Raw genomic sequence first — 17,766 nt, 5'->3', positions numbered from 1 at the left:
AATGTTTCTATTGGGTTTGATCATTTTGGGTTTTTTGTGAAGGATATTCTGACTAGGATGACAATAATGAGATGTAATATCACTGGGGAACTTTATCCTCTCCCTCAATCACTCGTAATCCCGCCATCTCTCCATCTACTTTTGTTGCTCTTTCTCCTATTTTATGGCATAATTGTTTGGGACACTCGGGAGCACCTGTTTTATGCTCTCTTAGAAAAAAATAATCTTATTGATTACAAACAATCTTCCTGTTTTTCAGTTTGTCAATCTTGTGTGTTTGGAAAACATGTTAAGTTACCATTTTATGATTCATCCTCTTTCGCTTTATTACCCTTTGATATCATTCATAGTGATTTATGGACATCCCCTATTTTGAGTTCGGCGGGTCATAAATATTACATTCTTTTCTTGGATGATTACACTAATTTTCTATGGACTTTTCCCATTGGAAAAAATCACAAGTTTATTCTATTTTCTCGTCTTTCACAACTTTCATTCGAAACCAATTTGAAAAGAATGTGAAATGTTTTCAATGTGATAATGGGAGAGAATTTGATAATGAGCCCTTTAAATTGTTTTGTCACAAAAATGGTATGGTGCTTCATTTCTCTTGCCCTCATACTTCTCCTCAAAATAGAAAAGTCGAACGCAAAATTCGAATAATTAATAACTTAATCTGAACCCTTCTTGCTCATGCTTCTTTACCACTATCTTTTTGGCATCATGCTTTACATGTGGCAACTTATCTCCTAAACGTACTCCCTATCAAGTTACTCTCCAACTATTCCCCAACTCAAATGCTTTACATCGGGATCCTTCCTACACACATCTACGAGTTTTTGGGTGCTTATGCTTTCCTCTTTCTCCCTCTACCAATATAAATAAGCTTCAAGCCCGTTCTACTCCTTGTGTCTTTTTAGGATACCTACCTAACCATCGGGGATATAGATGTTATGACTTGTCTAGTGGAAAAATAATTATTTCTCGACATGTTGTCTTTGATGAGTCTCATTTCCCATTTGCCAAAATACACACTCCCATACCACATACCTACGATTTTGTACATGATAGTCAACCCCCATTTCTTCACCATCATTTGCTACATCTGCTAGCACCAGTCCATCAAATAGAACCCAGATCAACTCTAGCAGCCCAGCAAAACACTAACCCAGTGCCTTCTTCTTCACCACAGCCCCGCTCACCAACATCCCCGCCTCGACCACCTCCATCATCCCTTGCCTAGCAAGCCTCCCCCATTATATCATCCTCATCACCACCACACCCACATCAAACTCAAATCGACCACAAAACTACTCGGACCATGGCAACTCGTAGCATGCATGGGATATTTAAGCCCAAATGTCAATATAATTGGACGACTTCGGTTACACCTTCCCCTCTACCTCATAACCCGAAGGATGCCTTGTCCAACCCGAATTGGAAAGCGGGCATGTTAGATGAATTTAATGCTCTTATTAAAAATAATACGTGGGATTTGGTACCTCGTCCTTCTAATGTAAATGTAATTCGTTCAATGTGGATTTTTCGTCATAAAAAGCAATCTGATGGTTCTTTTGAGAGGCACAAAGCTCGTATTGTTAGTGATGGCAGGTCTCAACCAGTTGGCGTGGATTATGATGAAACTTTTAGCCCGGTGGTGAAGCCCGCTACTATTCGGATTGTTCTTAGTATTGCTCTGTCAAAATCTTGGCATATTCATCATGCCAAAAATCTTGGATGTCAAAAATGTATTTTTGCGTGGACAACTTCATGAGATCGTTTACATGCATCAACCTATGGGGTTCCGAGATCCTGCCCATCCAGATTTTATATGCTTGCTAAAAAAGTCCTTATATGGCCTCAAACAGGCTCCTCGTGCCTGGTATCAACGGTTTGATGATTATGTCTCAACTATTGGCTTCACACATAGCAAATCCAATCATTCTTTGTTTATTTATCGGAAAGGTAATGACATGGCATACATACTCCTTTATGTTGATGGTATCATCCTCACTGCCTCATCTAAATTTGAATTAAAGATTATGTTTTCTTTATGTTTTTTTTTTATGTATTAAACAATGGGATTTCATACCATATTTTGTATTCCGGGTTGTATTTTGGATTTTTAATATTTTAAGTATATGTGTATTCCACAATAGTAGCTATGTTTTAGTAGTTTTAATGGTCCGAGATCTTAGAATTAGTCGGGTCATTACAAATGCCCCGACACAAGACGATCCACCTCCGGTTATTGTGTATATTTTGGAGACAACTTGATATCTTGGTCTTCTAAGAGACAACCTACCTTATCATGGTCAAGTGCTGAAGCCGAGTATCGAGGGGTCGCTAATGTTGTCTCCGAGTCATGTTGGCTTCGAAATCTTCTCTTGGAATTACATTATCCGATCCAGAAGGCTACATTAGTTTACTGTGATAATGTTAGTGCCACATACCTCTCAGGTAACCCCGTGCAACATCAGCGCACTAAACATATCGAGATGGACATACATTTTGTACGCAAGAAAGTAGCACGTGGTCAAGTACGAGCTCTTCATGTCCCGTCCCGCTATCAAATTGCTGATATTTTCACTAAAGGACTTCCGCGCATACTCTTCGATGATTTTCAGGAAAATCTTAGTGTACGGGAACCTCCCGCTTCGACTGCGGGGGTGTGTTAGATTACGTAAAATACTCATGTATATCTGTAAAAGTATTAGTGCATATCTTTTATATTTAGAATGTAAATTATCTCATGCATAATTACGTAAAATACTATGCATTATTACTATCATTCTAGTCCAGATTGTAGCATTACATTTTTCTGGTACACTTGTATATAATTGACTACGAATACATATTTTTCAGAAAATAATTTTTAGCTTTTTTAAAAGATATCTCAAATAGGAAATTTTGTCGTGAAATGTGCGTTCCTACTTGTTGAACTAAACAAATCATATCTTCGCATGAGACAACGTGCTCAATCCTATGAGCATGTCCTTTTGAAACTAGTAAGATTGATCTTGCAAATTAAATATTTTTTAGCACTTTGATCATGCAAGTATGCTTGATATTTTTCTCGCTACTTTAGGTAAAAATACCTTAAAAACATTTCTTTTAAAAAAAATTAGCATGGGATGTTAAATTAAGCATTTTAGTTTTCCATTTTTCAAACTCTATATTACTCTAAACAAATTTGCTTAGATTTTTTTTTTACTTGAAAAAAATAAGTATATTTTCTAAGACAATATAATATCTTATCTTGGATAAAGTATATATAGCATTTAATCATACTCTTAAAATAAAATAAAATATAGAACTTGATATGTATTTTAAATTGGCTCACCCATTTTATCCTTATTCTAATTCTTTTATGTATATTAGAGGAATGAATTGCATGCTTTGAACAGTGACGAAATAAAGTGGTAAGAATATGTTATTTTATTGGATTTTTTCTTAAATACATATTTTTATTATGATTTTTAATATTTTTAAAAAATATATATTAAAATATTAAAAAAAATACGATTTTAAGAAAAAAACCCCACTCCATCAACTTAAAATAAAACAATATAAAACATAACAAGTAAACATCAGAAAACAAAAAAATATATATAAAAACAAGTCGAAAACAACACGGAAAAAAAGAATAAAGCTGTAAAAATATAAAAATTTTCTTAAAACCCTAAATTTAAAAAGTATATTTATATATATTTGATGATAAAAATGTAAAAAATTTTCTTTCGAAATTAGGTATTTTCGGTAAAAATCTCTACTTTATTTATTTGTTAGACGGTTTTGCCAAATGCCAACCTACGGCTTCGCCGAGTCCCCAACTCAGAGTCAGAGGTGATGCAGTAGAAACCGCCTTTTATCTCAAAATTCGACTGAGACACAACTTAAACTCAACTTCTTTCAGTTCAATAAATATCTTACATGTGTATATGCCCATTTCGTTTCTCTTCACCGGACTCTCTTCGCTTCTTCTTACAGGTTCGCCTTTCTTTCTCTTTTCCCAAAAAACCAAACGGAACTATTGCTCTATCTCTCTTTCTTTGTATATCTTCTTTGGGTTTTGTGGTTTTATACTCTGTTTTCGAGTATGTGTATGTTTGTACAAACACGAGTTAGAGTCTTCTGGCATCTGAACACATTCAATTTTGTCTTGGTCTCTGTTTTTTTTTTTTTTTGCTTTGATACGTAAGTCATATTTCTATTGCTGAACCTAGAAAAGAATGAGTCTTTGAAGTTCTGAGACGTATTTTTCAGGGAATTTCTGAATTTTGGAGAGATTGCGGTAACTGCTGAAAATGCCTGTTACCCAATTCAGCGGTGGTTCTGTTTCGAATGGAATGACCAATAGAGCCAGTAAAAGCCACCAAATTACAGAAAAATTTAAGCCCATTTCTTCAGTGCGCATAGGGGACTCGGGAAAATTTGTTGCTTTTACTAGTAGGCAGAAGTTAGGCCATGTAGATATTGTTGGGGGCTGCTATTTGGTCAGAAGGCACAGACAATGTTTCATTCCGTTGATGACCCATAGTAGAAAGAATCGTTTCCCCGTGGTCAGTAATCAGAGGAGTTCAGATAGTGGCGCCAGTTCATCTGAGATTGATGAAAGATTGGTTTTTAAAGATGAGAGTTCTCTTGACGGTGGAGGCAATGGTGCTTCGTAAGACTACTACTTGATGTATTATATGTTTTTGTTTTTATGAAATTTTCAAGTCTTCTGCATTTTATACACATTTTCTTGACTCATCAATGGTTCTCGTCTCTTTATGATAGTGAATTGGCAGAAGTTCCTAGCGTTGTATTACATTCTCCGGATGTCAAGCGTGAGATAATGATGCTTTCTATACCTGCTATTGCGGGGCAAGCACTTGATCCTTTAGCACAGCTTATGGAGACTGCTTACATTGGTAGATTAGGTATGATTCATTGATTCGTTTAAGATTCTCACTACCTCTAGATTGCCTGAGATTTTGATTTCGTCTGACGGTTTTTCTTCTCCTCTATGGTTTTGGAATTTTGTTCTTAATTCTTTGTAGTAAAATTCTTAAAGCTTTTAGTCTCAAGTGTGAATTATAGATATCCTTAGGTCTATCTAGGTGATATCTTGACTATTCCTTATGTTCTGCATTTTCCTTTTTTCTTAGGCTCTCTGGAGTTGGGTTCAGCTGGTGTTTCTGTGAACATCTTTAACTACATTTCAAAGCTATTTAATATTCCTCTTCTCAGTGTTGCCACTTCTTTTGTTGCTGAAGACATTTCAAGAAGTGAAAATAATTCTTCTGCTTCAGGTAAATTTAACGCCCTCGTAATTTATTATTGTATAGAAAAGTATTGTTCTAAATTAAAGATTGAGATAGAAATGACTGTCCTTCTATTTTTTGAACTGATTGCTGTGCAGAGATGCACTTTCTAAACAACAGTAGCAATGGTAGTAGACCTTTTGATGTAATAGCAGAAAGAAAACAATTACCATCCGTGTCCACAGCTTTACTGCTAGCTGTTATGATTGGTACTTTTGAGGCTTTAGCCTTGTCTTTGGGATCTGGCTTGTTTCTAAATATCATGGGAATATCATCAGTAAGGCCCTAAACACTCAGCATACTTGGCATATCGGCTAATAATCTGGTTTCTTTTATCTCTGCATGAAGATATACGCATAAATGCATATTTGTTAGTATTATTAGGTACTCCATATACTTTTGGTTGCCATAATATACTTGTATTTTGTTTAATTGGGTAATGTCATTCTTGTAACGGCGGGGATAATTTTGCTTGCTTTTTGGAGGCCTTTTAGGCATTTTTTAGTTTTCTTTTTTCAAGTATATAAATCTCAATTTAAGAATAGTTGTAGTTCTAAAAATCAGTTTCTTAACAGGATTCACCCATGCGGGCTCCTGCTCAGCGTTTTCTTTCACTAAGGGCTCTTGGTGCTCCTGCTGTTGTAGTGTCTTTGGCTCTTCAAGGAGTTTTCCGTGGGTTTAAGGATACAAAAACTCCTGTTTTATGTCTAGGCAAGTGTTATTGTAATTACTTGCAAGTGAGATATGTCACTATTATGTCTTCAATTTGTTGTCCTTGTGTTCTTTTCCATTTCTTCAAAGTCGAACCACTCTTCATGTCAGTTCATGTGGTGCTGTGTATGCAGGTATTGGGAATCTTTTAGCTGTGATTTTGTTTCCCATACTTATGTATTCTTTCCAAATGGGTGCAACTGGTGCAGCAATTTCCACAGTTGTGTCTCAGTACGTGTTCTTTGACTAGCATTGCAAATTTTCTTTAGTTTTTGCTGTGATAATCCCTTGACATAAGATCTTGCTCGAATGTTTATATTTCAGATATGTTGTCACCTTCTTAATGCTATGGTTTCTAAATAAGAGAGCAATACTACTGCCTCCAAAGATGGGATCATTACAATTTGGAGGATACATAAAATCTGGTAAATTTGGTTTTGTTTTTCATTTTTTTCTTAAAATATTAAAAAATAAAAATAATCCTTATGTTATTGAACTTCCCTCTTTTGTATGAAGATGCTTTCTTGTCTTACAATTTGACTGAAGCATACCAGTCAGTTGATATATAGTATGTTCTGTTTTTTAGTTTGCTTTTCTTTAGCAAAAATATTACCTGTTTCTCTGTTTTAGACATGTTGACCTTTTTCTTTGCCTGTTATAACTAAGGTGTTATATTTTTATTTGATTCTTTCATATATTTTGGGATGTTATAGGTGGTTTTCTTCTTGGAAGAACTCTTGCTGTTCTAACAACCATGACTTTGGGGACATCAATGGCTGCTCGTCAAGGCCCGGTTGCAATGGCTGCTCATCAGATATGCATACAAGTATGGTTGGCTGTTTCGCTTCTGGTTGATGCCCTGGGTGCATCTGCACAGGTATTATCTCTTTCTTTGACTTATATTGCTTGCTATAATGATCCTACTATAGTTGCCCTTGTTTTGGACCACTTGTTTTGGCAAAGTTATGCTTATTATTATTGTTTTTTTTTTTTGCTCATACTGGTCAATAATAGAGGGATACTTTAGTTTTAAATCTGTTGAAATTTCTCTCTGCATAGTCAGCGTCTGCACATGATTTGTCTCTGTTGATTTATGAGTTACTTGTAGGCTTTGACTGCAAGTTATATGTCTAAAGGTGACTATAAGACAGTGAAGGAAATTGCTCACTATGTGCTGAAGGTAAGGTCTTTTTTTCTGTGTTAATTATTTATCGAGTTTTCTTGTACCTAAAGATTTTTGAATGTCCTACCCATTGAGTTTTTATACATTTTTATTTAACTGTCTATCAGGTAGGATTGCTCACAGGTCTTGCCTTGTCTGCAATTTTGGGTCTATCTTTTGGTTCATTAGCTACTCTGTTCACCAAGGATGCTGAAGTACTAGCAATTGTTGGTACTGGAGTATTGGTATGTGTATATTTGTTGTTCAAAAGTCTAATTGCTTTTCATTTGCCTTTGGGTAACTGGCCATGTATAGACTTCATAATGACGCTCTCTAAAACTGTTACAGTTTGTCAGTGCTAGTCAACCTCTGAACGCACTAGCTTATGTTTTTGATGGTCTCCATTATGGTGCTTCGGATTTTGCATATGCTGCCCGTGCCATGGTATGCTGAACTTTTGAAAATCTCAGAAATTTTATTTTTTGGGTCTGATCCGAAGATTGCATATTTTTCTCATTTTGACTACTGTTTTTTTTTTCATAGATGGTGGTGGGAGGAATGTCTTCTGCATTTTTGCTATATACTCCGGCAGTCATTGGTCTTCCCGGGATTTGGCTAGGGCTGACTCTGTTTATGGGTTTGCGGGTGGTGGCTGGATTTTACAGGTATGCATACAATATTTGAGTTCCTTTTTCTTAATTAAAACAATAAAAGACATAAAATTTATGATGAAGCATGAACTATGGGATTTTCGAACTCTTATAAATAGCGTTCTACGAGTTAAGAACATAATTGATCCTAGTTAATAATATGCTGTTAAAATATGTTTGCCCTTTTTTTTCCCTCTGTATCTTGTGTGCTTATGTGAACATGATAAGAAGGAGCATCTTTCCCAAAAATCCATGGTCTGGTACCATCATCTATTGCTCTATTAGTAATGTAACACATCTATTGAAATTGTCATGGTTTTCTATTTTCAGATTGCTGTCGAAAAATGGACCATGGTGGTTCCTGCACAGTGACTTTCAGAGAGTTGAGGTTGGTTTAGATTTATGTCTTTGACTTAGTGGTCTGGACTCTGGAGTTTGCCGCTGTTTATGTAATTAGCATTACACAAATTGTTTTCATCATTTTTTTATTAAGTGATTTTGGCACAGAGTGTTCTTTTGCAGTGGTATTTAAATATTCTTTTGTTGATCTTCTGCCAAACCGATTCTCAAATTTTACAAAATATCTAAAGATTGATTTACTATTTGCAATGATATGAACCCGCATAGTATTTAGTTTCTGGGATTAATTCTGCTTAGCCTACTTATTTTGCAGCTGGCCAATTGAGGTGGGCAAATTTTGGTGGTCATTGAAAGTTTAAAGGCATCAACCAAGTATCATGCTCAACCATGAGAGATGTTTCTGGTGTAAATTAAAGTTATAACCCATTCTTGCATTAGTTTTTTTAATCTCACTTTCAATTGGTAGCAGAAGCAAGAGAACAAGGTTGGTAGATATTGTTCAAGAATCATTATCATTTTAAAACCAAGCTGTGACAGAACTTCATTGTCAATAACATTTATTTATTATTTATATTTCTGTTTATTATAAAGTTCAATCATATTTTGGATTTTGCAATAGCTAATAGTAGGCAAAAGTAGTAAAGTGAGCAAGGCTCATTATTCTCAAGGGGAAACGTAATCGGTTGGTCCATAAGGCTCAAATAATTCAGCAAAGAATCCATTCTTTCTTTTGGGGTTCCAACCCATGTCCTTGCACAGCTGGTCATTGTACCATACATGGAGGGCAGCTATGCATGATCTCCTGTAGTACTTACCAGAGTAACGCTTCATGAACTCATCCCATTTGGCCACATCTTCCTCCATTTCTTTGATGCTTGGTAGCTTAAAAGTGCCAGCAAGAAGCTCTGATACCCATCTGCATCTCATCTCCGAGGTGTACAAGTTTGACAGACTTTCTGAGAATCCAATCACTGCCAGCTGTGGGATTCTGGGATGAATGCATTCCCTAATAAAAGAAACACAAGTACATTTAACTAATGCAATTCTATACTAACTTAAGAATAGTTATATACTGATTTTCCTTTGTTGTTGTATTTTTCAGCCTAGGAGGGTATTTAATTAGAGCTAACCTGTAGAGAGGCAGGGCTGCTGTGGGGTCTCCAACAATGTAGTCCTTAAAGGTGGGAGAGACGAACAAGTCTTTGAGCTTTTGGTCACCCTTGAATCCAGTAGCCTGTATGACCAAATCTGTGCTCCTTGGGGTATCTTCCCCATCAATCAAAACACCCTCTTTACAGAATCCAAAACTCGAAGCTTTCTTCAAAATAATACTTCCTTCTTCAACTCTCTCGTAGAATTTTTCAGGCATTGTTGCAACGAGACATGCACTGATTTCCTGATGAAAGCTATGCTTCGGTACCATTCCATGCTTCTCCAACGGAAGTTTACGTTTTATGTGACTCTCCACAAATTTTGAGAATGCCCATCTCTGTCAATTATCAATACTATAAATTATGACACTTTACATGTATATAAATATTGTAGAGAGGGAGAAAAATAGTTTACCAGAGGATAAAGTATGATTGCGAGGAGGCAAAGTAGAAAACCTTCGCCTGGCTTATGAACAAGTAACTCGGAGAAGCGGTTAAAGTATAAATAAGCAATAGAAAAGCCCCAAGGCATGTAATCTGGCATGGTCCAGCGAGCGTTCCTGTATAACACAGTGCATGGATTTTCAACCCCTGCATGCCAAAATCAACTTATTTATATATTCTCGTTAATAAATTGTTAGTTTATTCATAAACACACATGCATGCATATATAAATGAACGTGATTTGAATTGGAGAGAGAGAGAGAGTGAATAATGACCGTTTGCATTGCAACACTCCATGGCAATGTCAAGGGCATATTTCTGAAAGCCAACGACAGTAACTTTTTTCCCTTTAACAAATTGAGCTGCGGTTTTATGATCCATGGCGGTGTAATCGCTTGAGTGAATAACCTGGCCCTGAAATACATTGGGACCCTTGTTTGGAGGGAATTGTGGCACATTTGGTACTTCGCTAAATCGTCCGATGCAGAGGATCACAAAGTCTACTACGTAAACCTGCATATAATAATTATATTATTTCTAGTACCAGCAGTAACCAACAACTCATCTCTAATCTCTATTTTCACATTGCTACTTTCCTTGACAAACACATGGATATATTTAAATACTTAATTATCATGACCTGATCTAGGTACTCATTTGATCCTCCACGTTTTAACAAAATATAACTTTGGTCATCAAGTAATGTGTAATTTAAAAATTGGTAGAAAATGTTACCATATGTTCTTGATAATAGTTATTGGGTACCTTGTAGCTTGAAAATCAGTATTTGGTATTCTGTGTTGTCGATTATTCATGAGAATATAATTATTTAGTACCTTGTTATTCGTTATCAAATTAATATTGTATTAGTATTATTTGTAATAAATGGTACTAAAACTATCCTTCGGTAAAACACACCTACCAAATTAATAAATTCCTTGTTTTAAATTATGTGCTAAAATAAGAATGATAGGATACAAATAATAATACAAAACAATTGTATATATGTTTATATATATATAATGCATGAACTAAATATATTTTTGAAACAATTATGTTATAATTTTTATATACGGTTTAAAAACACACTACATTAATATATGTGCATATTGTATGTACACCTTAATGTGTCCTTAGTATTCTTTGCTTTAAAAATAGGTAGTTGAACTTTATTCACGAGGGAATGCATGAAATTGACGGTATTTTAAACCACAGGGACATGGAAAGGGATGCTGAACATAAACACAGGTTAAAATATTTGGAATCGTTTGACATAGATAATTGAATTGAATTGAATTATTAGTTAGAACTGGATTGAATTGGACTATATAAGTACCTTACTGAGATTGGTGCACTTCACCAAATGAAGTATAAAATAATTTTTTTTTTGGGTAGTTGTCCGGTGCAACCCCAAAAAGGGGTATATGGGTGCCCCCCTCTCAAATTTATGGCTTGGGAAGTATTTTCAGCGCATTTTTTTTATAGCCGTGTATATTGTAGTTATTTAAAGCATCATGTAAATTTTTAAAAAATTTCGAATAATTTACAATACCAAACAATGTTCAAATAATGTACTTTCCACTTGTATAAAAAACATAGTCATGCGTCCAATAAACTATTTGATTTTTTTTTTCAACAAGGTAAATTATTCAAAATTTCCTAAAAATTTGGAGATACTTATAATATATACGGTCATAAAAAAATTTCCCTGAAAATACTTTTCGACTCAAAAACTAGAGAGGGGTGCACCAATGTGATCATTTTTTTTTGGAGTGCACCTGAGATTTTCCCTAATTTTTTTAATCAAATAAAAAAATACTTAAATAAGATTTTTTTATTTAATATTACATATTTAAAAAATAAATTATATTAACATTTCAAATATTATTAATTTTTAGAATATTAAAATGTACAAAACAGATAAAAATATATATTGTGTATACTTATATATTTTTTAAAATCATATAACATTTTTTTTAAAAAAATCATACAACATTTTGGCTAAGTTAAGTTAATTTAATTTTTAAAAAAAAAGTCACGCTTTCACTGTTTTAATTCACTTTCTAAATAACATGGGATTGAACACACGTGCTCAGTCCCATCTTTTAGTTTTGGCAAACAAACACGCCATTTAAAATCGAAAACTATGACACTTTGAGTTATGAATTGGTTTGTTTCTTATTTTTTATTAAACCAAGGAAATAGTATATACTAACTGTAATATTAGAGTTTCTCCCTAAAAACACAAAAACGTTGTAATATTAGAGTTTAACGCTTGACTCAAAATGGTAATTTTAGAAATATCACAAAAAAATCTTATATATATTTATAAAGTACTGATTACTACCTATAGATATTTTTGATACATAAATAAATTACAATTTTAATTTTTTTTACATCATGGAGTATATGATAGTTCTCCTACAAAATTTTAGGAAATTCCGAATAATTTAAAATGTCGAAATTAATATTCAAATAACATATTACACACGTACTTGTTTTAATATTTATACAAACGTACAATAAATTATTTAAATTTCAAATTTTGACATTTGAAATTATCCAAAATTTCTAAAGAAATTAAATCACTACCCAAATTTTTTCTACATATAATTTTTTTTATAAGATGAAAGGAAAATGACATGGGTATATAAATAAATAAATAAATAAAAATCTTTAAAAAATACTGGCATTTGGGTTTTATTTTGTCATCAAATTGAAATTAAATATGTGGAGTATTATAAAAAATTATGATCGCATTTATCGTTTGTCAGTTTTTTTAATTTGTTTAAATAAAATATAATTATCTTGATGTTAATAAAAGAAAAATAAGTTTTATTAATATTCCTTTAGCATAAAAAGGTTAATATAATAAATATACTAAATTTAAGAACTTCATAGAAGCAAATAGAATTTCAAGATTTCTTTGGTATTTTTTTATAGTACAATTTGAAATCAATAATACAACCAATTCCAAAATATAAAAAATTTAACTCTAAACCTATAATAATTCTCATTAATACTTTAATTTAATATTTCTTGTATTTTTTTATGTTAACAAAATTAAAAATTAAAAACAACCAAAATAAAAGAATGAAGCGAATTGTAACTATATTTGTAAATAATAAAGTATATTGGCTGAACTTCATAGGTAAAAAGAGAGTAAGTGACGACAACTTCTAAAAGAAGTGATGGGACTATATAGTTGTTTTGTCGTTGATATAATGTGAAGATAAGAGGCATTATAATATAGTGAGATTTGTCTCTTTATATAAATATACATATATATATATATATATAATCTATCATTATCTCTCTTTGTGTGCATTACATATACATATATATATATAATTATAATCTATCATTATCTCTCTTTGTGTGCATTCTCTCTACATGCATTCTCAATCAGATCAGGATGGCATGAAATCCTATATCAATCCAAATTTTTGTATTTATACATTTTTTGGATTTTTTTATTTAAATTTTGTATTTTGACAAATTATTTTTTAGATTTTATATTTTATAAAATAGTTTAAATAGTACAATAAACACAATTTTGGTCTAAGTTTTCTTAACTGAAATCAATAATAATTCACAAAATTAACAATTCAGAACAAAATAAAATCATTCAGTTTAAAATTTATGTTGTTATATTCAATTTTTTGTTTATCAAAATTGAGTTTAAAAATCTATTTAAACCATTTTATAAAATATAAGATCCAATAGTAAATTTTTTAAAACACATATTACAATAACTAATCAGAAAAAACATTGAGAAAAAAAAGACATAAGTCCAATTTTCATTTATATAGGCTTGACACACTTTCATCTATGCAAGAATCCGTACAAATGGAAAGAGTGTCGACCAAATCTCACCTGAGTAATGATACACACCATCCCCACTTGTTCTTAATATTTATATAAAATTCATATATGTATAACCAAATCTCACTAATTCAATCCTTAAAACACTTAACAAAATTTAATAACATATAATTAAATATAAAACACTACCGGCCACATTTAACATAATTAAAGTTGTAAAAAGTAGAGTTTAGCATACCTGATTATTATTGGAAAGGCCTTGTGTGGCGGTGCTCTCTACAACTAGTTTCCATTTACCAGAGGAGTCAAAAGGGTCTCCATGGCCACCCCAAAGAGCGCAACTCCCAATCTCTTGATCAGACGATGGCCCTTCATAGTGGATGCTGCAAACTCTGGTGTCGAACTTGATGTGCTTCACCAAGTCAAAATGGCGTGCATAAGATTCCACATAATCGAAAACTTGATGCTGGTGAGGGAATAGCTCAGCCTCAGGCACTGTAGAAGGCCATGGAAAATCGGAGAATTGGTAGAAGGGTTTGGGAGTTTGGAGCCTTGTGGTCTCGATGGTTTTCTTCCAAACACCACCTATTCCGCTTCGGGACTCGAAAACAGTGGGTCGGAAGCCCTTTGAGAGGGCATATTTGCAGGCCAAGAGGCCACTGATTCCGGCTCCTATTATGGCTACCTCTCGTTCCGTTGCCATCTGTTTCTAGTCTTAGTATTTTTTTATGAGAACACAATACTTGGTCTGTTATTCAGCGTAATCTCTCTTTACATAATGTATATATACCGATTTTAGTAAGTATTTTGATTGTTTATTTTTTGTCCCATATGTCACGAGTTCAATATCACTTCCATGGAAAAAACAAATTAAGATCCCAATCTATTTTGTGTTTCTTTGAGGGTTTGACATCAAATTTTATAGATATGTCTTAAATGTAACTTTTTCTATGGTGGAAAACTCATTGTCAAATTTTATTATTTTTTTAATTTCTAATCACAGTTAGTGAAAATGATATAGAATTTTTAGGATTGCATTCAAATTGGAAAGGGTTTATTCCAAATTTTTCAACAAACCAAATGAGTATTTTTGAAGAATTTTGAAAATATAGGTTGTTTTTGGTAAAATTTTTGGTGTTGTTCGGTAATACTTAAAAAAATAAATTTTTATTTAATTAATTAAAAATTTGACAATTAAACATAAATCAGTGTTTGGTAACTCTATCTTTATTTATTATTTTTAAAATTTCAATTAAAATTTATTAAATTTTGAAGATAGAATTTTTAACTTTCAAATTTTTTTTAAACTGTTTTTGACTTTTCATTTCAATTTTTTTCATCTTTATATTGTTAAACAAAAAATAAAAATAAAAGTTATTAAACACATTTATTATTTTTTGTTTTTAAGAGGTGTTGATTTGAAGAAAAAAAAAACTAAAAGTGGAAAACGATTTAAAAAAATTTAAAAGTGAAAATTTTCTATTTTCAAAATTTAATAAATTTTGTTTACAATTTTTAAAAAATAATAAATAAAAATAGACTTATCAAACACTATTTTATGTTTAATTGTCAACTTTTTAATTAATTAAATAAAAAATTATTTTTTTAATTGTTACCAAACAGCACCAAAATTTTTACCAAACATAATATTTATTTTTTGTTTTTCTAAATACAAAAATAGAAATAAATTTTTTATTTTTGTTTTTTGAATTTTAAAAATAAAAATATATTCGGTAACTAATATATTTTTTTTGTATTATTAAATAAAAAATAAAAACATGTTTCGTAATTCATGTTTTTATTATTTTTTTTAAATAAAAAATAAAAATATATTTAATAACCATTTATTATTTAAAAAATAAATATAAGAAAATGATCATACAAAAAATATATGAAATAATAATTGTTGAAACTTAAAATAACAATCCACAAAAGTTTATTTTTTAATTATTCTCATTATCATACTATCTTGTCACATCATCACATTGTATCCAATGTAAGCCATTTTATGTGAAGAGTTGAAATTCTTATTTTTTGCCTTAATTGATTGAATTTGTTCCTTTGAGATTGGTTTCCAAAAGCCCAATATCCAGACATTTCCATGCCTGCAATGTAATCATACACACATCAATAGTAAACTCTTCTACTCATAACAAAGATCACCACTAGTATTTATCCTAATCAAGTACCTGGATTTCAGGTATTATCCTGCTAGCATATGTGGTAGCATTTATGAAAATTGCATTAAATGTTCCAAATATCTAGTCATTTTTGCTTCCCTTCACTCAGTAGTTTCTTCTGGCGCATCCTTGGAATATCCTATGTAATATAATGATGACTTCTATCAACTCTTGGGTGATAAGAAATAATATGATATTTAGAAACAAACGTGTGTGTATACAGAGAATCCAAACTTGTTTAAATTTACATACATGTGTTTGTTCTTAAACACAATACGATATCATCAAAGCATATCTTTCTTTCCATTTTCTCATCTCTTTCAATTAATGAAATAAGTCCTTAATCACAATTCGATGAAAGACAATGACAAAACCAAATGACCAAGGAGAAGCTTTTTGGGGCATTTCCCTATATGTCTAAACAAAATTGACATAACATTACAAACTATGAATTGCATATTGTCCATGATATATATGATTTTGAAAGCTAGGAGTAGGTACCAAAAAAATATATACTTAAACCTCAAATTGTACTAAAACTACATACTACTTCCATTGTCTTTTGTCATGGTTCAGACCTTAGAGCCCATAAATAAGTATAAAGCAAGAAAAAATTTAGTAGTACCAAAAGGGTCAAAATTCAACCTAGGGTAACAAAGAAATTATGAGCCAAACCTCTCAACTTGAATCAGGTATCCTTTACATTATTTGAGTAAGTCTATTCTCCTGCACACAAAAAACACCATATTTTAGTTTTGTTATCTTTAAATCAGAAGGAAGAAGAGAGAGATTACTCGACCATTCAATCACAATGATTCTTTAGAAAAATAATGAAACCAATTGGCCATTATAAAAAATACAAAGAAAAAGAAAACACAAGAAGCCATAAACTGCCTACATCTTGTTCTTCTAATTATGAATCTCTTTTTCTACATAAACTACCAAATAAGAATCAAGTTTAGTCAAGAACCATCTCTAATTCAATTAATCTCCACATTAAAAATAGATACAACCACAAATTTTATGTTTTTATTACCACTTTAAAGCTTTACGCTACCTTAATAAGAGCTCAAATATGACTGACATCTAAAGCTTCAAATGGTGCTTATGCTGCTTGATCTCTTAATTTTTCAGTCATAAATACATATGAAAAATCGAAACATAACAACAAATATTGATATGAGATTGTGAGCCAAATACAATATTGATATCTGCAAATCTGAGTGAAAGTATACTTTGTTATAAAGTTTTTGTATCCAAGACTCAAATTCCTAAAATCAGCAAGCAAAATAATGATTCTTTTCCTAGAACCCACAATTTGCAAGCAAAAAAATGATTTTATGCCTAGAAGCCACAATCTAAATGAATAAAAAATATAATAAAATGAAAAAGGGAATAAATCTAAACAAGCAAAATCCCTTAGCAAGAGAACATAACTAAAATTTTCGAATTAATATCTTACCTTAACTATGAAGAAAAATTCAGGCCAACTCTAAGAATGAACAAATAACAAAAACCATAACTCCTATCATATAAACCTACAAATTTCTACCAATCATAAATCATAAACAAGCACAAATCGGAATAGCATATTGATTTGATTCTACCTCTAAAAACCTAAATTGATTTTCATGTCATTCTTTCAATGATCCAAAAATCTTTAGAAAAGTAGAGATTGAGATCGAAGTTGATAGAGAAAGAGAGTTAGAGTGAGAGAAATAGAAAATGTTAAATGAGTATGGTGCCTCGGAGGCTCACATGGTAGACGAAGAAGAGGTCATAGTCGCTTGAAGAAGAAAAAAGGACAAAAAAAAACATTGTTTAAGAAAATTTGAAAAGTGACAATTATCTGTTATCAAAATTTCATAAATTTTAATGAAAATTTTAAAAATTAAAAAATAATAATATATTTACAAACACGGTATTCTAGTTTGTTTTTAAATTTCTAATTAAACAAACAAAAAAATTATTTAT

General features: G+C 31.8%; 2 protein-coding genes and 1 long non-coding RNA gene across 3 annotated transcripts; 1 reads left to right on the top strand and 2 right to left on the bottom strand.

Annotated features, from left to right (window-relative positions):
- The first annotated feature begins 3,799 nt into the window (after positions 1–3,799).
- Positions 3,800–8,763, top strand: LOC133792786 (protein DETOXIFICATION 45, chloroplastic). Its single transcript, XM_062230733.1, has 15 exons — positions 3,800–3,990; positions 4,267–4,669; positions 4,783–4,925; positions 5,154–5,297; positions 5,408–5,586; positions 5,885–6,020; positions 6,155–6,251; positions 6,345–6,445; positions 6,734–6,897; positions 7,129–7,200; positions 7,311–7,427; positions 7,531–7,626; positions 7,726–7,847; positions 8,163–8,220; positions 8,506–8,763. Exons 2-15 carry the CDS (start codon positions 4,308–4,310, stop codon positions 8,515–8,517), a joined length of 1,803 nt encoding a protein of 600 aa, XP_062086717.1. The 5' UTR covers positions 3,800–3,990; positions 4,267–4,307; the 3' UTR covers positions 8,518–8,763.
- LOC133792795 (probable flavin-containing monooxygenase 1) lies at positions 8,737–14,761 on the bottom strand. The gene is made up of 5 exons (XM_062230744.1): positions 13,851–14,761; positions 10,063–10,300; positions 9,759–9,934; positions 9,323–9,681; positions 8,737–9,198 (listed from the first exon to the last, which is right to left on the bottom strand). The coding sequence occupies exons 1-5, from the start codon at positions 14,313–14,315 to the stop codon at positions 8,856–8,858; spliced, it is 1,581 nt and encodes a 526-aa protein (XP_062086728.1). The 5' UTR covers positions 14,316–14,761; the 3' UTR covers positions 8,737–8,855.
- A 587-nt stretch (positions 14,762–15,348) lies between these two features.
- Positions 15,349–17,534, bottom strand: LOC133828954 (uncharacterized). The gene is made up of 4 exons (XR_009891440.1): positions 17,400–17,534; positions 16,468–16,518; positions 15,802–15,931; positions 15,349–15,717 (listed from the first exon to the last, which is right to left on the bottom strand). It is a non-coding gene; the product is annotated as an uncharacterized LOC133828954 (long non-coding RNA).
- Between the last annotated feature and the right edge of the window lie 232 nt (positions 17,535–17,766).

This window comes from Humulus lupulus, chromosome 1, assembly GCF_963169125.1.
Source record: "Humulus lupulus chromosome 1, drHumLupu1.1, whole genome shotgun sequence".
NCBI lineage: Eukaryota > Viridiplantae > Streptophyta > Magnoliopsida > Rosales > Cannabaceae > Humulus > Humulus lupulus.
Note: the sequence above shows the minus strand (reverse complement) of the source record. Positions and strands in the feature narration are given on the sequence as shown.

Coding starts and splice junctions, on each gene's coding strand:
- LOC133792795 (XM_062230744.1), bottom strand. CDS start 14,315: ATGGCAACGGAACGAGAGGTAGCCATAATAGGAGCCGGAATCAGTGGC. Junction 10,301..13,850: donor GCCTTTCCAATAATAATCAG/GTATGCTAAACT, acceptor TATTATATGCAG/GTTTACGTAGTAGACTTTGT. Junction 9,682..9,758: donor CAATCATACTTTATCCTCTG/GTAAACTATTTT, acceptor GATAATTGACAG/AGATGGGCATTCTCAAAATT.
- LOC133792786 (XM_062230733.1), top strand. CDS start 4,308: ATGCCTGTTACCCAATTCAGCGGTGGTTCTGTTTCGAATGGAATGACC. Junction 5,587..5,884: donor ATATCATGGGAATATCATCA/GTAAGGCCCTAA, acceptor GTTTCTTAACAG/GATTCACCCATGCGGGCTCC. Junction 6,898..7,128: donor CCCTGGGTGCATCTGCACAG/GTATTATCTCTT, acceptor AGTTACTTGTAG/GCTTTGACTGCAAGTTATAT.